At 43.2% G+C, this 17,264-nt stretch overlaps 2 protein-coding genes across 7 annotated transcripts; both read right to left on the bottom strand.

Moving 5' to 3' along the window:
• On the bottom strand, positions 1-11,760 carry kng1 (kininogen 1). Of its 6 annotated transcripts, none has more exons than XM_040046274.1 (10): positions 11,752-11,760; positions 5,543-5,602; positions 5,253-5,352; positions 4,160-4,306; positions 3,772-3,888; positions 3,580-3,655; positions 2,081-2,250; positions 1,873-1,983; positions 1,702-1,800; positions 1-788 (listed from the first exon to the last, which is right to left on the bottom strand). In XM_040046274.1, exons 3-10 carry the CDS (start codon positions 5,316-5,318, stop codon positions 405-407), a joined length of 1,170 nt encoding a protein of 389 aa, XP_039902208.1. In that variant the 5' UTR covers positions 5,319-5,352; positions 5,543-5,602; positions 11,752-11,760; the 3' UTR covers positions 1-404. The 6 variants fall into 6 exon arrangements, with proteins under 6 accessions (XP_039902208.1, XP_039902209.1, XP_039902206.1 ...); XM_040046275.1 differs by having other exon boundaries at positions 5,253-5,349; XM_040046272.1 differs by lacking the exon at positions 11,752-11,760 and adding an exon at positions 10,430-10,446 and having other exon boundaries at positions 5,543-5,626.
• LOC120742829 (E3 ubiquitin-protein ligase RNF14-like) lies at positions 9,120-15,903 on the bottom strand. Its single transcript, XM_040046267.1, has 7 exons — positions 15,541-15,903; positions 14,956-15,086; positions 13,899-14,834; positions 11,249-11,327; positions 10,903-11,094; positions 10,520-10,692; positions 9,120-10,413 (listed from the first exon to the last, which is right to left on the bottom strand). Exons 1-7 carry the CDS (start codon positions 15,692-15,694, stop codon positions 10,327-10,329), a joined length of 1,752 nt encoding a protein of 583 aa, XP_039902201.1. The 5' UTR covers positions 15,695-15,903; the 3' UTR covers positions 9,120-10,326.
• Positions 15,904-17,264: the final 1,361 nt, after the last annotated feature.

Here is a 17,264-nt window from a genome sequence, read left to right as displayed (position 1 = left end):
AACATTTTCCACCAAATTTTAAATTTTATTTTAAGCTTCAATGTGTAAGCATTTTATATTCACACATAAACCAGCACACAAACTGCTCTATCCTTTGATGAACTCAACTCTTTGATTCCAAACAGACATCACTTTCTTGAGAGCCGTAAAATTAGAGTTCTGTCTTAATTTCAGTTTCTTTTCCTCAGTTTTCTTAAGACTTACAAGACCTTAAAAAAAATGTTAACTGAACCCATCTGTTGTATCATTTGAAACCTGGCATCTTACAAGACGATCATCATCTCCCAAAACTCCCTGCAGCAACTAGAGAACTAGTCTGCAACAAAAACAAAAAAACAATCTGCTGGAAGAGCGCAACAAGTGGAAATTTTCTGTTATGAATCTGGCTCCCTTGAGGATAGAAATTATGACTGCAGGTCTGTATCGGTTAAGGTTCCATCTGCTGGGGGCTGTGGAGAAGCCGCTTCTACGGTAGCCTTGGTAGGAGCTGCAGAGTGGTGAGGCTTCAAAGCTTTCCAGGGCTTGGATGGGCAGTGGAAGAGGTGGTCTTTCGCATCTGCGTCACGCGAAACTGACGGTGTGGCAGATGTGGTGTCCTCCTCAGATGATTCTTTAGTTTTAGCTGTGGTGGGGGGTTGTGAGGGTGAAGATGTAGCTGTGGCATGGGGTGTGAATGGGTGAATGACTGAATGTAGTGTAAAGCGCTGTGGGGTCCTATGGCCATTACCATTGCCATACAGGAAGTGCCTGAGAGGAGACCAGCCAGGAGGACGACGCCTGGCGAACGTCTGAAGAAAAAGCAAAGGATTTATAAGAAGATGGACTCGCTAATGGACCTTCCTAATCAGTGACCTCTGTGCAAAAGTCTCAAGCCATACCTCATTTGTTTATCATTTAATTCCAAGTAGCCTGACTTTCTTGTAAGTTGTTGAAATGCTCTTGAACTGCAAGTATTTCTCCAGGCTTTCTTAAGGTCAAATATTTACTTTGGACATTGGCTGCTTTTTCACTCATATTCAGTCCAGTCCTTCTACCTGATCATTTCAGAAGAATATTCTTTCATTTGTTAAGCCACTTCACACTAACCTAACATAAAAAGGAATGAGCGAGTGTTAACACATAACAAAGAACTTAGCAAAGAACCCATTTTAAATTCTATCCTGGCTTTAAAGGCTGAGTTCTCTTCACCATTTCCAGCCACAAAACCAAGATGATTTTCTTCATATATCCGTACTTTGCAATAATTTGGGATCAACTGTAATGTGACAAATAATTCTGTTTTCTTTTTAAAACTTATTTATTTTCTGTACGTTGACAGTGATTTCTGCGGAGTGATTAAAACAGAGTGTCTAATACGACAAACGACTGAAATGAGAATTCAGAACCTAGTTAAACTTTTCCATTAAAGAAATGTGCTCACATTTAATTTTCATAATTATAAAATTAATTTCCAATAACTTAGATGAAAGACTAAGATGGAATAATTTGAGGTGCACAAATTGGAAGGTTGGTGGTTAGATTCCCAGCCCTTCCAGTTCAAAATATCCCAAAGCAACCCAGATGGTAAGCCCGCTGGTACATCCAGTGGAGTGGGAGAGTGAATATTAGCCAGTGCAGTTACTATGTGAATGGTTTTCATTTATTTCCTGCATTCTTGTCTACTCGCTCATGTTTGATCATCCTGTGAAAAGAGGGACTTACAGAGGGTGGCAATTGACCCGGTGCACACTCTATGTGGGCCTGTGGTGGCTCAAGTCTCCAAGGTGCTACATCCACTGTAGAGTTGCAGTTGGCATATTCCTGCAGATGCACAGAACACACAGTGAGAAGCACATCTTGGCTGGGGTGATTTGTGCATTAGTTTTGGTTTACCAGATTATTTTCGTCTGGGATGCATATCTCGTTCAGGTCTGTGTATTCAGCCTTGGAACAGACGGTCTTCTTCATGTCAAAAATCAGCTTAAATCTGAAGCCGGCAACCACCTACACAAATACACGTGGTGCGTAAAGACAAAAAAGGAAAGAAAAAGAGATGCCTGTCCTCCCCATTTTCCCTTCACTTCCATGCCACCTGCTGTACCTGTCTGGTGGCGTGGTCAATATTGTGCAGACTGAACAGGTGGGTAGAGTCAGACATGGAGTTGTACTTGGAGATGGAGACAGAAAGGGGAACCTTAAGGTCCTCGGAGTCTACATCGATGAGCTCTGGGCAGCCCATGCAAGGTGCTTTCTCGGAAACGATGTGCCCTTCTACAGTGGAGAAAAATCTGAGTCATGGAAAAGCATAAGCTCATATTCCAATAACTGCTCAAGGTTCAGGCAAACAGAGTTGGTTAAAGCTTTTCAAAAAGTGTCTAATGTTATTTATTTATGATGTTTTTAATCTAGTTAATTATTTAAAGAATGCCCCGAATTCAGGCTCCCTCTGGATGTGTTTAGATCAACACGACATGATCTCAGTGTGCATGATGGAACACAAAACAGTCCCAAATAGTCTGTAATACAAACAGGCCAGTGAGAGAAACATACTTTTTGTTTGTTTTTGGAATCTGGCGGTCATGGTGCATTGGGAGGAAAGCAAAGCCTCTAGAAAGCAACCCAGCTGCCTAATGGTTAAGACACCAGTGGGTATCTCCTAAAACCCAGTCCTGAGATCCCTTCCCAGGTGCTTTATCCCCCATACACACCTTGACACATGTGACCTTATACTTCACATAATGGTGGGTCGGGGCAGTGCCTCATAAAGGATCTGTGACAGAAATGACCGCAGGCCTTGATTCACACCTCGGTTCATATGACCTTCATTGACTCACATCAGCACCAGGTGGGTCAAAAATGATCAGGACCACCTCCAAGGAGACACTCCCACCAGGGGTTAAATACCAGGGACTGTCCTTAGGTGATTAAACTGAAGAAGAACTGAATCAAAAAGTCCACCAGCCTTCATTTCAAGCCCTTTTCATTTATCATTAAAATCTAGTAAATGTGCTGATGCCACCTATTTACTTAACCTAGCTTACTTTATTTCTTTACAACCAAATCGCACATGAAACAATCAAATACTACTTTAATGTACAAATACAGTTTGCAAGCTGAGCCTTAAAAACCTGCAAAATATCCTGTGAGTGGGACAGAAAAACACAGGATCGATATACCGAGCGCCTATATTTGACTGATTAAAGTCTAGACTGTGTCACTGCCTTTTATGGTGTTATAAGTTAATATTGTGCTTGCAGATGGTGTTGGCATGTTACCCAATCAGCCCCCTTCTGTTTCCCCAGCAGCCCGCCAGTGCCCATTTCCCTCAGTGACTCACTGTTAGGTGGCTGTACTCTGGTAAACACATTCATGGTGTAAGAACTGTGGATATTTTTGGTTTTAATAATGATTTAAGTTCCTTATGTGGGAATTTTGTCTCTAAAAGCAACTGGTTCTGTGTTAAAATGAGGTCCCAGTCAAAATGGATTCAATAGACCATGTTCTGCAGCAAGACAACAAAAAAACCCAAAGAAAAAAACAAGCTTTGAAAGGACTGTTAAAAACTTTAATCTGATGCTGAGTTTATTCACCCTCACTCACCAATCTGGCAGTCCACCTGCTTTGTCTCAGCCTCTGTCTCTGACATGAGGACGGTGGCGTTGCAAGAAATCGGCCCCTGGAGGGACACGACAGACCGTGCGACGGCTTTGTTTTTACTAAAGCATTTAACAAGAACTTTAATATTTTCATACCACGAGTTGTTAAATGGGAGGAGGAGCTGATTATTGTTACCTTGCTTCCAGACTGCAAATAGTCACAGTCTGTCCAGGGTTTGCTGCTGTCAGCTGTGCACTCGCTCTTCCAGGTAGTGAACTTCAGTGAGTACACTGAGTCTGAGCCATTCTCTGACTGGAGACACACACACACACACAAATATATGTAATCAGTGTGCACCAGAAGTCAAAGTGTCACAGCATGTTTTCTTTGAATTTCTTGGTAATCGTCCCAGAGCATTGAATCCTCTTGTTTTTTAGCTTTGTAAGGAAAAACAGCCACAAGCTCAGTTTTAGTTGAATCCAACAAGCTTGATTCCCACTTATGTAACTTACGTAACAAAAAAGCTCATAAAATCTCACAGTGTTGTTCTTCATGGTAACACATGTGTCTGCAGTCACTGTACCTTGCTGGCTTTCAGTATCTGAAAGAGGGCCAGCTTATGGCCGGTGCTCAGCCTCTCGTTGAATTTGTCCACAGCGCTGTGGACAGCCTTCTCCACAGACGGGTCATCACAAAAGATCAGGACACCAGACTGGACCTCCGCTGCCTCCTGGATGAAAAGAAGGAAGATGATGCACAGAATGATTTTTTTTTAGAATAAAGCCAAAATGTTTTTGTAAATACCAATAGGCTCATTTCTTTTAAAATTGACAAAAATGTAGTGTTTTCCAAAAGTGTTGTGATTTGTCTGATTTATTTTTAGCTTCTGTTTCTACATTTTTCTGCAATTTACTCAGAAGTAAATAAGGCTGTAAAACTTCATGTGTTCAGCTTTCAAAAACGTTGAGGTGACTTACTTTCCTTATTTGCGTATATTCGCAAGTTATCCTTTAACTAATACTCTGCATGCAGGACTTTTCAGGTCAATACCCTGATATCAGAAAACAGCAGAGCACTTAAAAAGGTGCTGCACCACATTTGAAAGGCTTCTAAATTGTGGCATTGCACTGCAGCTTGTGCTAAAGTAAAAGATGTAAATGTTTCTTCATCCTCAGATTATCTGCAAAATGAAATTGCGTCATTTCAAAGGGTCACAAGAACTGAAATAAAGTACAGCACAAACAAGGCAAAGTCAGTGACCCTGCAGGTTTGTACTGCAGTGGATTTGCACTCCAGGATCGGAATAAGGGAGTAAGAGTTGATCGTTATTTGCTTTTTGTGGTTTTAAGACATCCTACTTATGTACTGAGTGTCCAGATTACCAAACTAGTAAGGGAATCTACCAGAAAATATAAAAAGATGAAGCACATATCCTCCAATTCCCAAAGTAAGTGATGCTCTTGCTTTGACGTGAGGCATCCGACAAATTTAGCAGTTCTGTTTTTAGTACTTTTAGCTTATATTTATTAAAAGTATTTAAAGATTTTAATGCAAGATCTTTGCTGTGGTGTTTAAAAACATCCTCTTTTATTTGACAAAACAATCTGATCACCCCCAAGCAGCCTTATTCGTATATTCTAGGTTTAAGAGCAGGAAATCTGGTGTTTCCTCCTTACCTGCCCAAAAACTGAGCACAGCAGGCCCAGCAGGCCCAGCACACACAACCCCACTCCACTCCTCATCTTCAGATCCTGCTGGATGTTTGACTCTGTTCTGCTGTGAGACACAGAAGAGACAAATATCACACACCACCAAACACTGTAAGCCTCAGGTAACCACAGCGAGGCTGAAATGACCTCCAAATAACCTCCGAACACTGATAACTTTCACCGGATCAATCTAAAAATGCACTCCTGTGCACAATTTGCTCACTTCAAATTATTTGCTATAAAAAATGTCCTCTTACAGTTTCTGAAGGTATAGGCCTGCTGTCGATCCCGCTGAGCTCGCAGAGGAAAAATTCCACTCCTCTCCACACTGGGATGGAAGGCTGAGTGAAGATCTCCTGAAACTGTGGGTGGGAATCGTCAGAAAGACATTGACGCACACATGGACACATGCACAGGGGACAGGAGGGCACAACGGACAGGAGGGACACACACACACACACAGAATAATGCTCAGAAAGCTCAGTCAGTAAAAGGAAAGTAAATGTTTGCTCATTTGTTTGCCCTCCTACCTATCGAGCAAATGTAACAGTCACTGTCTGAGAGATAAAGGCAGAGAGAAAACTGATGATATAACTCCTCACATTAGGCTTAGTGACTGTGACATTGCAACCATTAACACACATTAAGCCACATAAAGTAGAGCTGACTGGCACTGACTGTAGGAAGAAGGAAATTTTAGTGTTTAGGGACCCCTTTGTGTGTGGTCAGTACTTTGTGAGTGTGTGTGTGTGTTGTGTGTGTTTTTAACTGGTACTTTGCCCCCGTCGACCTTTATCCTGAGCCGCACCGATTTCCCCACTGCTCATCTGTGAAACAAGCTGAGATGTGTGCACTCTGTATCCTACAGTCAGTGTTTCATTTCTCTTTGGGAGGTTTGCAGGGGCACAATAAGTTCACCAAGTGCATTAAGAATCAGCTTACCTGACGACAGATGACAGCATCCGAGAGTTCATGTCCTCTCTCCGGCTGCTCATCTGTTCTGCATGAACCACTCACGTAAGGATAGCAAGTAACATATTATCGTGTCACAGATTTTAAAGACTGCTAAAAACATGGAAATTAATTAATAGTGTGAAAGTGTACAGCAGATTTATAAGAGCGCAAACCTGCCCTCTTGTGGTTATGAGTCAAAATTACAGCTGCACGTGTGCTGGAGACAGATTATCAAAGTACTTAGAAAATAGCCTGACCAAAGGGTATCTTAGCTTAGTAGCTACATGAAATCAGGGGGAAATACTACATAGACTGTACATTAAAGATGACACATAGTTGAGGCCCACTGTCTGTGGACTTTGCAAGACACACACACACCTGCTAATTAGTGCTAAGCTATAACAGCTATTAGAACTGAAAATGATGCTTCTTGGGTGGTCTGTGCCATCATGTGATGGATTTAGTAGACTGGCCTAATCACCATAAGCAAGGCCTACCAAATAATTGGCTACACATCCCTGTGTTTGTGCATCTGTCAATTAAAGTGACCACATCTTAGAAAATACATCACTTAAAAAAATGAAACATTAACAGCTGAGTTATAAATAAATTAAGCAGATATCCAGCTGTCTTACAAATAAAAGACTGGCTGCAGAGACTAACATTTTTTGTAAATGTTAAGTTTGTTTTGCTTTGGGTTTTGTTTTTGTTTTTTTAAGTTGGACATTTTTAATATCAGTGTCTGTGAGGACTGACTCGCTTTTGGGACCAGCCTCAAGTGATCATTAGAGGAACTGCAGTTTTTGCCTTTTCATAGGTTACCACCTGGTCCACTGTGGCGATCTACAGTGGGGCAAAAAAGTATTTAGTCAGCCACCGATTGTGCAAGTTCCCCCACTTAAAATGATGACAGAGGTCAGTAATTCGCACCAGAGGTACACGTCAACTGTGAGAGACAGAATGTGAAAAAAAAAATCCATGAATTCACATGGTAGGATTTGTAAAGAATTTATTCGTAAATCAGGGTGGAAAATAAGTATTTGGTCACCTCAAACAAGGAAAATCTCTGGCTCTCACAGACCTGTAACGTCTTCTGTAAGAAGCTTTTCTGTCCCCCACTCATTACCTGTATGAATGGCACCTGTTTGAACTCATCATCTGTATAAAAGACACCTGTCCACAGCCTCAAACAGTCAGACTCCAAACGCCGCCATGGTCAAGACCAAAGAGCTTTCGAAGGACACCAGGAAAAGTATTGTAGACCTGCACCAGACTGGGAAGAGTGAATCTACAATAGGCAAGCAGCTTGGTGTGAAAAAATCAACTGTGGGAGCAATCATCAGAAAATGGAAGACATACAAGACCACTGATAATCTCCCTCGATCTGGGGCTCCACGCAAGATCTCACCCCGTGGGGTCAAAATGATCATGAGAACGGTGAGCAAAGATCCCAGAACCACACGGGGGGACCTGGTGAATGACCTGCAGAGAGCTGGGACCAAAGTAACAAAGGTCACCATCAGTGACACACTACGACGGCAGGGAATCACATCCCGCAGTGTCAGACGTGTTCCGCTGCTGAAGCCAGTGCATGTCCAGGCCCGTCTGAAGTTTGCCAGAGAGCACATGGATGATACAGCAGAGGATTGGGAGAATGTCATGTGGTCAGATGAAACCAAAGTAGAACTTTTTGGTATAAACTCAACTCGTCGTGTTTGGAGGAAGAAGAATACTGAGTTGCATCCCAAGAACACCATACCTACTGTGAAGCATGGGGGTGGAAACATCATGCTATGGGGCTGTTTTTCTGCCAAGGGGACAGGACGACTGATCCGTGTTAAGGACAGAATGAATGGGGCCATGTATCGTGAGATTTTGAGCCAAAACCTCCTTCCATCAGTGAGAACTTTGAAGATGAAACGAGGCTGGGTCTTCCAACATGACAATGATCCAAAACACACCACCCGGGCAACAAAGGAGTGGCTCCGTAAGAAGCATTTGAAAGTCCTGGAGTGGCCTAGCCAGTCTCCAGACCTCAACCCCATAGAAAATCTGTGGCGGGAGTTGAAAGTCCGTGTTGCTCGGCGACAGCCCCAAAACATCACTGCTCTCGAGAAGATCTGCATGGAGGAATGGGCCAAAATACCAGCTACTGTGTGTGCAAACCTGGTAAAGACCTATAGTAAACGTTTGACCTCTGTTATTGCCAACAAAGGTTATGTTACAAAGTATTGAGTTGTATTTTTGTTATTGACCAAATACTTATTTTCCACCCTGATTTACGAATAAATTCTTTACAAATCCTACCATGTGGATTCATGGATTTTTTTTTCACATTCTGTCTCTCACAGTTGAAGTGTACCTCTGGTGCAAATTACTGACCTCTGTCATCATTTTAGGTGGGGGAACTTGCACAATCGGTGGCTGACTAAATACTTTTTTGCCCCACTGTACTTTCTAAAGGTCACCCTGAAACACTTATGAAATTAAATATCTGGTTTGTTTAATTGTAAAATTATGTTTGTGAAATACACAATCAAGTGATTGTGTATTTCACATTTTAGGTACCAAGCAAATCTGTGCAAGCTTTGAGAGCAAAGTAGAAAATCTATGTTTTTGACTTGAGAACCAGTATAAAGGAAAGTGTTTTGCCAACAAAACCCGCCAACACCTTTAGAAAATGCATCGCAGGTGTTTTCTTCAGTCAAATCTTGCAGTGAAAACTTAGAAAAAATATATTGAGTATAGCCAAGAAGTAAGGTTGACGGTTATTACTACCATTATCAGTAGTTTTTATTTTCTGTGAATTCATGCTTATTTATCTGAGAATTCTATCTAAGAATTGTATGTGTCGGAATAAATTTACTGGAAATTTCAAAGTCATTTCCAACTTACTCAGTTTTATTTATATTGTACCAAACCACTACAACACTCACCTCAAGGTGTATTATATCATAAGTTAAAGATCCTACAGAGAAAATCCCAACAATCAGATGAACGCCCATGAGCATGCACTTGGCAACAGTGGGAAGGAAGAACTCCCTTTTGACAAGCAGGAAGAATCCTCCAGCAGAACCAGGTTCTGAAGAATAAGTCATCTGCTGTGACCAGTTGGGGTTGAGGGGGAGGTGATGGAGCCATGTTTCAAGGTGTTCTAACTAAAGCATGAGCCTGCATTTGTGGAGCTACAGTGGCTAGAGTCTGAAGAGGAAGTAAATGTGCCTTTTTAAAAAAATAAATAAATAAATGAAGCATGTATTTTGTTTGTGCCAGCAGGAAAAATAAAGGTGTAACTGATACAATTAAAAACTATTCTTGCAGTCTCCTTCAGTGGGTTATAAAGGCAAACTGCTGTTTAGACATTTATGAGGAAGTGATGAGGAAGTAGGATTTTCCCTTGACAGACAAGAAAATCAAACATGCTGGCGTCTTTGTTGCACTGTCATAACAGGGCAGTGGAGGAAGGGGAAAGAAGCCACATGTTCAGGATCTACCTGTAGGCAGCTGCTGGAATTGAAATGAAACATGCACGTCAAGGTCAGAAGCTTTACCTGTAGCTGTTGCAGCTGCATATATCTGTGGCAGTGTGAACCTGTCTTTTCCCTCAGAGTTCAAACATTATAGTGATAATGACTGCACAGAGCATTTTTGTGCCATAACAGTACTTAACAGCAGCACACATGTAAAAGCAGAGGAATTCATCAGTCTGGGAAATACTTGCTCAGTTAATTTGGTTCATCAGGAGAAAAAGAAATTTGTGTTTTTGAACTGTTGGTTTGAAAAAACAGGGTTCTGGCAAATGTGTCTGTTTTCTGACCACATAATTTGTCCATTAACTGAAAGAATAATTGATAATTGATTAGAACATACACTTTTGGTGTAAATGCTTCATTGCAGCCTAAGGCAAATAAAACAGCCAAAGAGGGCAATTTTTGTTAATTTATAGCACTTTGGGTTTTCTAAGGAACCAAAGGTTTGGTTATTCCTTCCTGTCATTGTTGTTTTTGTTGCCCTCTGCTGATTATGAGACAGTATGTGGTGCTGATTATTAGAATTAGTTGGAAGAACATTGACCCCCATAAAACTGTTAGGTTGTGTTTTCTGGAGTCAGTCTGTCCCACCAGAAAATCTTCTTACAGCGAGTGCACAACATCTGGTCACACCCTCCATCCTTCTGTAACGTAAAGCACAGCACACGTATGAGCAAATTCAATCAGAAACTCTCTCTGAACTGCTCTGTGCTCGCAAGTTTGTACGAATGTGCTCAGGTGAGTGCAAACCTCTATTCTAGTGAAGCATTCAGGACAACTCTTGGTATTGTTGGCAATCCAGTTGTCGCTTAGTTTTTTTTCTGTAATGGACACCAGTAAATTGCAGCCATATCTATTTTCCAGCAGGCGCTTCCTCTCCCTGCTGCCACTGGCATAGTCCTCCCAGAGAGCCTTCACCCCCTCTAAGAGACACATAAAGGACACCAGCATCTATACTTGGACTAAACACACATCTGCATCGACTCAAAGCAATCATCCAGTTACCTCCTGTACTTTCAAACCTCCAAAGTCTCATTTGTGAAACAGTTTTACATTTACTGTGACTGGATGTTGTCATTTTTATTATTCTTTGAAACTTTTTTCTTGTGGTCACACAGCATATATCTGTGTACCTTGTGACTGTGGCAGGTCTATTATATATCTTTCAGCATATTTTTTCTTGGTCTCACACTTCCCCGTTCCATGGTATGTTTTTCTGCATATGACGCAGAAGGCAAAGCCGCACTCAGAGCAAAGCGCTGCCTTGCTGGATTTCTCCAAAATCACAGCAGAGCCGCAGGATGTTCGAGGACAGTACGTCACATCTGCGAGACAAAAAGATGCCAAAAGAAATTAGATATTTATGAAAAAGAGCTAAAGATGTTCTTTTTACCAGGTCTAACCCAGAAATGTAATAAAAAGTTTCTGATCAGTCTATGAAAGCCTTCATCACACAACAGCAACAGAAAGAAAACAGACCAGACATGCTGTCCAGAGTCCTCTGCAGCAGGAGACGGTCATAGCGGTCAAACAGCTTCTCTCCTACCAGACTCTGCACCTACAAACACAACAGAGATGAAAAAGCAGAGACACAAAGTGAGACTGAGGTCAGCTGATCGAAATTCAAACACAGAGGTTTCAAATGAAACCTCTGTGTTTGAAATGCACAGTAAGGAAATGGTCAGCAGAGACTGAAGAGGCCCTGAGGGACTGTTTCCGTTCTACTGTGTGGGACAACCTCTGCAGCCCCCTGGAGGATGACCTCAACAGCATCACAGACTGCATTACAGATTACATGAACACCGTAGCCATCAAAAAGGTACGGTGTTTTTCTAACAACAAGCCATGGATAAATCCTGAAATTAAGGCTCTCCTCAAGGAGAAGAAGAGAGTCTTTAGATCTGGACACGAACAGGAGCTGAGAGTTGTCCAGAAGAAGCTGAAATGGAAGATAAGGCAAGGAAAGGAAAACTACAGGAGGAAGATGGAAGAGCACAACATCAGAGGGGTTTGGAACAGCCTGAAGACAATCTCAGGACAAAAACCAACCCCTCAGGCTGCAGGAGACTTGGGGTGGGTGAATGACCTAAATAATATTTTAATAGGTTTGATCAACCACCCACCCCTCCCACAGCATCGTCCCCCCTGCTGCAATCTCCTTCAGGGACTGCCTGTCCTTCATCTCAGGACTTCACACCTCTCAGCTTCACGCCTCCCAGCTCCCAGTCATTACACCCACCCCCGGCTTCTGTGGACTCCAACATACACCATCCTCCCCCAAAATCCATTCTTTCTATCTCAGCACTTCAAGTGAGGAACGAGCTTCGCAAGATCAAGGTGCGGAAGGCTGCAGGTCCAGATGGCGTCAGCTCCAGGCTCCTGAGATGCTGCACAGATGAACTGTGTGGCATCCTAGGTTATCTGTTCAACCTGAGCCTGTCACTGGGGAAAGTATCACAGCTGTGGAAGACATCCTGTGTGATACCGGTACCAAAGACCTCCCATCCCAAGGACCTCAGCAGCTACAGGCCGGTAGCCCTGACATCGCATCTGATGAAGACCCTCGAGAGGTTGGTTCTCTACCATCTGCGCCCCCTGGTGAGGTCTTCATTGGATCCGCTACAGTTTGCTTACCAGCCTGGCATCGGGGTGGAGGACGCCATCATCTACCTCCTGCACCGAGCTCTGACTCACCTGGAGAAGCCTGGAAGCACTGTTTCTCCAGTGCTTTCAACACCATCCAGCCACGACTTCTGAGAGACAAGCTGGAGCTATCGGGAGTGGACCAACACATGTCCCAGTGGATACTGGACTACCTCACAGGACGCCCACAGTATGTGAGGTCACAGGGCTGTGTCTCTGACACGCTGGTCTGCAGTAGGGGGGCCCCACAGGGTGCTGTCACCGTTCCTCTTCACCCTCTACACTGCAGACTTCTCCATCAACTCCCCACGCTGCCACCTACAGGAGTTCTCTGACGACTCTGCCATAGTCGGCCTCATCACAGGTGAGGACGACTCAGAGTACAGACGGTGGACTCTGGACTTTGTAGACTGGTGTCAGCAGAGCCACCTGCTGATCAACGCCGGGAAAACCAAGGAGTTGGTGGTGGACTTCCGGAGACGCAGACCCACCACACTGACACCGGTGAACATCCAGGGAGTGGACATTGAGATAGTGGACTCTTATAGGTACCTGGGTGTTCACCTGAATAATAAACTGGACTGGAGCCACAACACCGATGCTCTTTACAGGAAGGGTCAGAGCAGACTCTACCTGCTGAGGCGGCTGAGGTCATTTGGAGTCCAGGGAGCGCTTTTAAAGACCTTCTATGACTCTGTGGTGGCATCCGTCATTTTTTACAGTGTTGTATGTTGGAGCAGCAGTTTATCGGCAGCTGAGAGGAAGAGGTTGGATAAAGTCATCAGGAAGGCCAGCTCTGTTCTGGGATGCACCCTGGACCAAGTGCAGGTGGTGGGAGACAGAAGGACTCTGGCCAAAATAGCATCTCTGATGGACAGAGTCTCCCACTCCATGCATGTTGCTGAACTGCAGAGCTCCTTCAGTGACAGACTGCTGCATCCTAGATGCATGAAGGAGCGTTTCTGCAGGTCCTTCCTCCCTGCAGCTGTCAGACTGTACAATCAGAACTGCTCCCAACAAACATAGATGTTTACATCTGCGCTGTAACTGCAATAAGTTAATCAACCGATTCACACTGCAACCTGGTTTGCCTCTTATCTGTAGTTATTTTTATTTAATTTAATAACTGTACAGTACTCTGTTTATAGTAACCATTGTCCTTAATGTAAATATGTAAGAAAGATTGTGTATGTTTCTGTTCTGTGTACTGTTTGTTTGTATATGTGTCTTTCTGGCTGCTGTTAAAACCAAATTTCCCCTTGTGGGACAATTAAAGGATTATTCTATTCTATTCTATTCTATTCTATTCTATTCTATTTGACAAGAAAGGACAGTCCTCAGTTCTCCTTGTCTCCTCTGTCCTTGATCCTTCTACCTGTAGCTATTTTTAACAGCTTTTAAAATGTGTTTTGATATTAGATGAAAGGACCAAACACTACAGTTGTTGAAACCATTCTGCAGGTTGAAGGCTGCGTGTAGCTTCTACCTGTGCAGGTGTAGGGGCACCAGCGCAGTCTGCCTGAGGACAGGTGACACCCCGGATGTTCCCCTCTGTGATCTGAACCGTACAGAACTCGCAGAGACAGGCCCGGCAGAAGACGTGGCCACACGGTGACAGCTTCACGCACTCGGACCCGAGCCGGCCCATAAAACAAACCCCGCAGTCAAAGAAAGTGGTGGCAAACACTTTGTGTTTCTGGGCCGCATCATAGATCAAAATGTGCGACAGCAGAGTCTGTGATGGAGTTAAAAAGAGACCAGAGAGGGTTTGCTCTTCACTCTGAGGAGAATCTGTGGGCTGGACCGGCAGAGAAGCAGCTCCAAGTTCACTTGGATCTAACGTGCCTGAGGAGGTGGAGGGAAGCAGCGATGAGAGAGAAACATCTCCTTCATTTAAGAAATCTTCCCGGACACTTTGATGATGCTTGGATTTCTCTGCAGATGAAGAAAGATCATCCTGGAGATCAGCATTAAACTCTGAGGCTTGGAGGATTGTCACATCTGGAGTGTGTGCAGTTTGGTTTTGGAGTGCAGGCTCTGGAGAAAGAGCTCTTTGATAATCTGAGGTTAGATCACTGTGGCTCTGGTGAGAGTTCAGATCATTCTGGTCATGCTTGCAGGAGTCTAAAGCCGAAGCTCCCTGAGAGTCTGCGCTGCTCCCCTCTGAAGGATTCTCCTGAACTTCCGAGGATGGTACAGAGAACTCTGGCTCTGAATTGTTCTTTGGTTCTGAGAGTTCAGCATCGTGTTGGTCCTGGTTATAATGCAGGGTGCTGCGTTCATCAGGAGGAAGATCCAGCTTACTGTGGATGTTCAGGAACCTCAGAGCGTCTTCTCTGAGAAACTGCACCCAGGAGAAGAGCACCACAGCTCCCCCAGTGGCCTCATAGAGATCAGCGAGATGAGCACGCAGTGCAGCCAACTGTGGAGGGAGAGGGAGAATAGATTGTTGTCATCTTTACTGAGCCTCTACAATGTCCTGTGAACCTCTCACACACTGGCAGGATGAACATGTGACCAACAATGACTTGACTGCTGATTACCTGTGTGCGAGTCAACCAGCTGCAGGTGAGGCTGAAGGAGGGAGGGGACGAGGAGGGGTAGTCTTCAGGAAGTCCAAAGTTCAAAAGCAGCGGTGGAAGGAAGGAAATATCATACTGACGCAGACTTTCACCTTAGAAAGAAAAATACGAGCTCATCAGATGAACTATTCTCTTTTTGTAATGTTTGTTTATTTGTTTTTAAATTATTTGGGTGTATTCGACAGAAAATATTTGATATATTCTGTCACATGAACTCAAATAGCAAAAGCTATAAATGATGCTTGATGACATTAAGCTGTTCAAAGGTATATTTAATATAGATATATTTAATTCATACATCATACTTCCCATTTAAGGCCAACAAAAACATGCTCATTACATTGTTACTGGCTCGCCTAATGCAGAACAAGTGTTTAACTCATTTTACATCATTGGCTACATAAAACCCATTTTTATCTTAAGTAGATGATTAGGGCTGTACCAGTAAAGGTGCTTCCTAATATTCCAAACCAACATCTTTCCAAAAACATCCAGATTGGACCTTTTCGGTCCAACAGTCGCGTGTTTGACAACCCTCTGATTTACCCTCTCTGAGAGCCACGCTGAAGCCGACAGGAAGCTCGACACATACTCGGATTTCTCCGGCAGACTTCGACTCGTCCCGAACAAACTCGTCCGCATCGAAAATACTCTGGAGAGCGAGCAGCTCGTCTTCCTGCTCCTCCAAGTCCTCAGTCATCTCTTTCTCCTCGGTCTGGTTTTGTGAGAAGCCTTCCTTCTCTGAATACGTTTTCCTGCTTCTTGTTGAGGCTGAGGTGACTCTGGGTCACACCAGCCTGTTCCTGGTCCTTGTTCGTCCGTCCCTCTGACTCATCAGCGTATGATGTAAGAAACAAAGTACAGGCAGCAACCTCAGCCTACTGTAACCCTGCTGCTAATGCAAACCAGTCTAACAGGCCAATCAGCAATACTCCTTAATAGTCCATTTTGCACTTTTATTTGCAATCCAGGTCTCTAAGAACCCAACAATACAGTACACTATTAAACTCCTCTCTCCTTTAATTTACTGGAACACATTACAGAAGAATACTCCCTGCTCCTCTGTGAACGTTTCTCCTTTAAGTTCCTCACAAAGCTTCACCGACATGAATAATTACAGTATATTATTGTGGGGTCTTTACCTTACAATATAAAGCACTTTGGGGCAGCTGTTGTTGTGATTTGGCACTATATTTATCTGGAACACTACAGCCAGATGAACAGAATAGACTCATTGGGGAAACGTTTTTTCTAAGTATGGACAGAAAAAGCATAATAATAAAGTCTCAATTTTTTGATGAAGGCCACAAATGCAATGAAAGCTCTGAAAAGGACAATATAACAACTTTTCATAATTTACATTTCTCACACAGTCAGCGTAGGAATATCATAGGAATGTGAAAAAATAATAACAGACTGTTATGTTATCTGATACTATAATCTGACAGCTATAAATAGAAATATTATGGCACGAATGCTGCCACCATTCAACCACATACAGTGATCTAAGAGTGCTTTGTTAAATTAGCTAAGTCAATATTAGACATAATGAAACAGAAATTTTAATATCCATCAGTTGTGGCTCTAATTTCCCATCACATTGACTTGGCTTTGGCTCTAGAACTTTTTCTCTGCCTTGCTCAACAGCTTTAGTTCTCTCTGGGATTCGAACTGGACACTCTGGGGGCTTTTTTTGGATTTCAAGATGGCAGACAAAGCCCTGGGACTTCTTTGATACATCATTTTTCTGGGCACTGTTAACAGATGCTGGAAAGAAAGAAATACAGTATTTACATGGTCTATTCCTCCAAAACTAAATTAGCATTTCACAAATTCTCTGTATCATCAATTGTTCTGTAAACATCATTTTATAATTCAGATAAGTGATTCATATATTCAAAGCACTTGTGACAAACTGTCATCAAATATTTTAAGGCTGCTGATGTTTGGCTGTAACTGTTGGGTGGAGAGGCTCTGACTCCCACCTGACACCCGGATGCACTCTTTCTTGTGTCTTTATTCCCAGGAGTTGAGCTTGCAGGTCCTGGAGCAGTAGGAGACCTTGTTGCAGCGCCTGCCCGGGGTCAGATTCATGGACACGGGCCGACCGCAGTGAAAGCAGAACTTTAACACTGGTTTCACGAGAACAGGTTTACACATAAAGAAAGAGAAGTTCCTGAAAGCTGTGTTTAGATTAGGTAACAGAGAGCAGAAAAATAGGAACAAGAGCAGCACCTTACTGTAGATGAATGTGAGTGTATGCGTACCTG

Source organism: Simochromis diagramma, unplaced genomic scaffold (assembly GCF_900408965.1).
Source record: "Simochromis diagramma unplaced genomic scaffold, fSimDia1.1 OVJJ01000553.1, whole genome shotgun sequence".
In the NCBI taxonomy this organism is placed as follows: domain Eukaryota; kingdom Metazoa; phylum Chordata; class Actinopteri; order Cichliformes; family Cichlidae; genus Simochromis; species Simochromis diagramma.
Note: the sequence above shows the minus strand (reverse complement) of the source record. Positions and strands in the feature narration are given on the sequence as shown.